The 4,455-nt window shown below is 29.9% G+C and overlaps 1 protein-coding gene across 1 annotated transcript; it reads left to right on the forward strand.

Annotated features, from left to right (window-relative positions):
* The first annotated feature begins 1,963 nt into the window (after nt 1-1,963).
* On the forward strand, nt 1,964-3,531 carry LOC112694613 (vacuolar-sorting protein SNF8). The gene is made up of 3 exons (XM_025570145.1): nt 1,964-2,154; nt 2,555-2,952; nt 3,024-3,531. The coding sequence occupies exons 2-3, from the start codon at nt 2,575-2,577 to the stop codon at nt 3,393-3,395; spliced, it is 750 nt and encodes a 249-aa protein (XP_025425930.1). The 5' UTR covers nt 1,964-2,154; nt 2,555-2,574; the 3' UTR covers nt 3,396-3,531.
* The last annotated feature ends 924 nt before the right edge of the window (nt 3,532-4,455 follow it).

Here is a 4,455-nt window from a genome sequence, read left to right on the forward strand (position 1 = left end):
AAAATTTATAAGAATTGAAAAATTTATGAAAATTTTTAAATTTATAAAAGATTGTAAAAATTTATAAAAATTGACAAAACTTAAAATTTATGAAAAGTTGAAAAAGTTATGAAAATTTAAAAATTATGAAAAATTGAAAAATTGATAAGAATTGAAAAATTATGAAAAAAATGACAAAACTTAAAATTTAGAAAAATTTAGCCGAAAGAAATAACTGACTACTGAAATAACTTAAGACAAAAATTGATAAAAATCAAGCTCTACTCTGGAATAGCTGAATAATGTTATTAAATATTTACCTTCATGGCATTTGAATCGTTCCAAAGCTTTATTCCACACAGAAAATCCTTCAACTACAAATGCGTTTTTAGAATTTACATCAGGCACAGAAGATGCAGGAAGAATCAACTTTATTTTCTACATTATTTGAACATTTTGAACAAAATGATTTTTCATTCACGCGATCATATGATAACCACGGATATAATTTTAACCATTTTTCTTGAAACATCCTTTTTTTTTGAGAAATTTCACTTTTCGATTCAACATTCAAAGAGTTAGATCTGTTATTCGCGTCAGTAGACTGTTCTGTGGTTTTAATCGATTTTTTTACTAACCACTTTTTCATTTTAAATATTAAGAATACACAAAACTATGCTATTATAAATTATAATCACTGCAAAGTGCTTCGATATCAAATGGTCGATGGTTAATTGACACAAATTACCAGTTACGACTATAATAGAAATACTGAACCACGAAATCTTAGAAACAGAAAAGATTGGTACTCAGTGCAGTGGCGTATACAAGGGGGGTGTTTAGTAGATATGACACCTTGAGCCGTATCATATATTACATTATTATAGGAATATAGGTAAATCGATAATACAATATGAAATATAAAATAATGCACAATACTAATTACATATATACAGGTTAACATCGCGATTGCAACAATACGTGACGAAAATTATTCGTTTACGTTTTTGTGCAACACAAAACGTTTAATAATAGGTATTGTAGCATCGAATACTGATATTCGAATAGCCAAATATTCGAACAATTTAAGGTAAAGCTATCCGAATTCGAATATACATTACATCTCTATTACAGACATTATGTATACATATTAATTTATTAAAATAAAAGTTTTAGTTTGTACATATTATATATAATATTTAATAATTATAATTAACACCCCCCTTCAGAAAATCCTAGCTACGCCACTGACTCAGTGCATTAGATACGCATTTTTCGGATACTGATACAGGAATTTCAAGCAATATCGATATGTATTTTTAGCCCACGCGGCCACACGTAATAGGTTAATATTAAAACCTCCAAAAATAATTTCTATCGTGTGATCGTGGAAATAATATTACGTAATTTCATATTGTTATTTTTTTATTTCGTGTGGTGCTCTGCATCCCGTGGAATAGGTCATGGGGTGCTTGAGCACCACGGCACCTCAGTAATCGGCGCCCATGGGCTTAGCCCCCGGACCAAGATTTAGCCCCCCATAAATATTCCATGTTATACATGGAATACAGCATACTTAACTCACAATAGTGTCACATACAAAAAAAGACACATTGCAGTAAATCCAACTTATTTCAGAATCTAAAATATATTAACATGGTATATAAGAGTAGGATAATCTACAGGTTATTTCAAGTTTTGGTAGGAGGACTGTGGCCCCTCCAGATTTTTTACCCTAGTTGCGTCTATGGTATCAGGAAGTCAAAATGGATTAAAACCGGTAGTATCCTGAAAAAATTTGTAACCGAGTACGACCAAAATCAGAGGTTAGCAGAAAATAGTTAATAAATTCAACTTTTTATAACCATAAGTAATTATATAATTGGATATGGTAATTTTTGATTCAGTCAGTTGGTACTGTTTTTCCGAGTTTCGAACTTATCATTTCTTCGGTCCTTATCATTTATCGAATAAGTGCTTATCACTCGAAAATAATATTGTTGTAGGGGTAAATGAATAATAACTGTGAATTTTTCACTCTTATTTTTGGGAGTTTCGTCCGTCCTGTTACGTTGTAAAGCATAAACGTTGGTGGATTTTTCATTTACCGTGCCTATTCACTATTATTCAACAGCTCCATTGTTTTCTTCAAAATCAATGTTCTAATACATTATAGTAAGTACTACGTGTTATTATTCTTTAATTACTTTGTTTCTTTTTCAACATTGATTGATACTAATCTGGAACTAGTTTGACACTTCCCAAACTCGTATGTGCACATCTATTTTGTTATGAACAAGGTGTTAGTATTGAAATTTCATTTATGACAATTCTTGTTTTTCCTTTTACTATTACATTTTAAATTTTTTACAGCTCTAGCTATAAATGTAATTAATTATCAATTAATTAATTGATTCACTTACTATGTTTCACTTATGCTTTGAGTTTGGTAGCATAATTTTCATCTATAAAACTTATATTTTTTATTGCCTGATATACCTTAATTAATTACTTTTAACAATTAGCAAGCTCTACACTGATTTTACTGGTTTTATTTAATATTGCATTTTTATAGGTGCAATAATTGTATAAAAGATGAGACGACGAGCTGGTGTCGGTGCTATTCAAAAACAAAAATTGGAACAAGAAAAGTATAAGGACAAAGGAACAGTAATCCAAGAAAATCAATTTGAACAAATGACCAAACAATTGGAGGTGTTCCGTGCTAATTTGGAAGAATTTGCTACCAAGTACAAAAATGAAATCAAAAAAAATTCACAGTTTAGACGACAATTTCAAGAAATGTGTGCATCCATTGGTGTTGATCCTTTATCTTCTGGAAAAGGTTTTTGGTCCGTTCTTGGGATAGGTGATTTTTACTATGAACTAGCGGTTCAAATTGTTGAAGTTTGCATGGCAACTAGTTACAAGAATGGTGGTATCATTGGATTGGATGAGCTTAGAGATCGTTTAGTAAATTTATTTTAATTTTATTCTTTAAATTTGTTGTACTTACTAAAAACCAATTGTTTGTACGACTACAGATTAAAGCCAGAGGACGTAATGTACAACATCAAGAGATCACATTGGATGACTTGTTAAGTGCTGCTAAGAAGCTAAAAATATTTGGCAATGGTTTCTGTATGATACCTGTTGGTAAAGGCCAATATATGGTACAGTCCGTTCCAGGAGAACTGAGTATGGATCAGACTGCTGTACTAAAATTGTTGTCTTCTTCTGGCAATGCATACATTACTTTTTCATCTCTTAAAGATCAGCTCAATTGGGAAGCAACAAGGGCTGCCAATGCTATTAATCAAATGGTAGCCGAAGGTTTATGTTGGGTGGATGGTCAAAATGACTGCGAAATATCTTACTGGTTTCCGAGTATGTTTACTGAATGTATATCATCATAATGATAATGTCCTATTTAAAATTATTTGTTTATAATTATAAGAACTACTGTTATGTACTATAAATACATTATTCTAACATGCACAAATGGAACTTAATGATACAAAATATCTAATTAAAACCCACCTTTCTTTTTTATCTACTGCGTCTAACCTCTGTGAACATTTTTCTCCTCTTTGGTATTAAAAAAAGAAAAAAAATAGAACTTGCAACAACTTGCATAAATTAACAAAAAAGTTGTAACGTGTTGGCTATAATGCTATATCATGAATAAACAAGACCATTGTACTGAATACTGACTGTACCATAAGTGTAAACTAGGGAAGCCATTACCCCTTAATTAAATTAGGAGGGACATTGCCTCCTCTGATATTTAACATACTTTCTTTTAAAATAAACAGCTGGTTATAGCTACTACTAGACAGTTTTTTTTTTTTCAATCTCAATTTTCGATATTGGCTTATCTTTTAGTTAGCAGTTTTTTTTCATCTCAAAACATTCACTAGAAATATTATTGATCAATAAAGACTAACTAACATAGCTATTTCAAATATTGTAAAGATGTATCCAAAAAATATTGATAAAATTATTGATAAATTTAGTGCAGAATCAACCTAAAACGATCGAAGACTACAATTAGTATAAATTTGTTAATATTTTTAATATAGTATTATTAATATAAGACATGTAGTAGTAGACTTAGTTGTTTTAATACCATATATCATGTTTTTAATTAAATAATGGCCGAGAACACAAGTCACTATTTATGCGCTCAAGTTTTTGGATGACACCTATTATATAACGTAAAATTGTGTATATTTTTCTAGTTCAATATTATTCAAATGTTGAGTGCTATACATTTTTTTTAACAAAGTTTTTAATTTTGTATTAATATTTCAATTATTGTTTGGATTTTCAATCAATAATCCGGCCCTATGCCTTTTTAAACCAGATGTTGAATTATATACTCACAATAAGGGGTAGATCCACGGGGGGGGGGATTAACCCCCCAAATCAGGAAGAATATATATTAAAAATCAATAATTTTATGAATTAAGAAAA

The sequence above is a fragment of the Sipha flava genome, unplaced genomic scaffold (genome assembly GCF_003268045.1).
Source record: "Sipha flava isolate LNK unplaced genomic scaffold, YSA_version1 131_pilon_pilon, whole genome shotgun sequence".
NCBI classification, from domain to species: domain Eukaryota; kingdom Metazoa; phylum Arthropoda; class Insecta; order Hemiptera; family Aphididae; genus Sipha; species Sipha flava.

Bases quoted from the DNA above. Each gene is read 5' to 3' on its own strand.
- LOC112694613 (XM_025570145.1), top strand. From the start codon at position 2,575: ATGAGACGACGAGCTGGTGTCGGTGCTATTCAAAAACAAAAATTGGAA. The intron at 2,953-3,023 runs GTAAATTTATTT...GTACGACTACAG, and splicing joins ATGAGCTTAGAGATCGTTTA to ATTAAAGCCAGAGGACGTAA.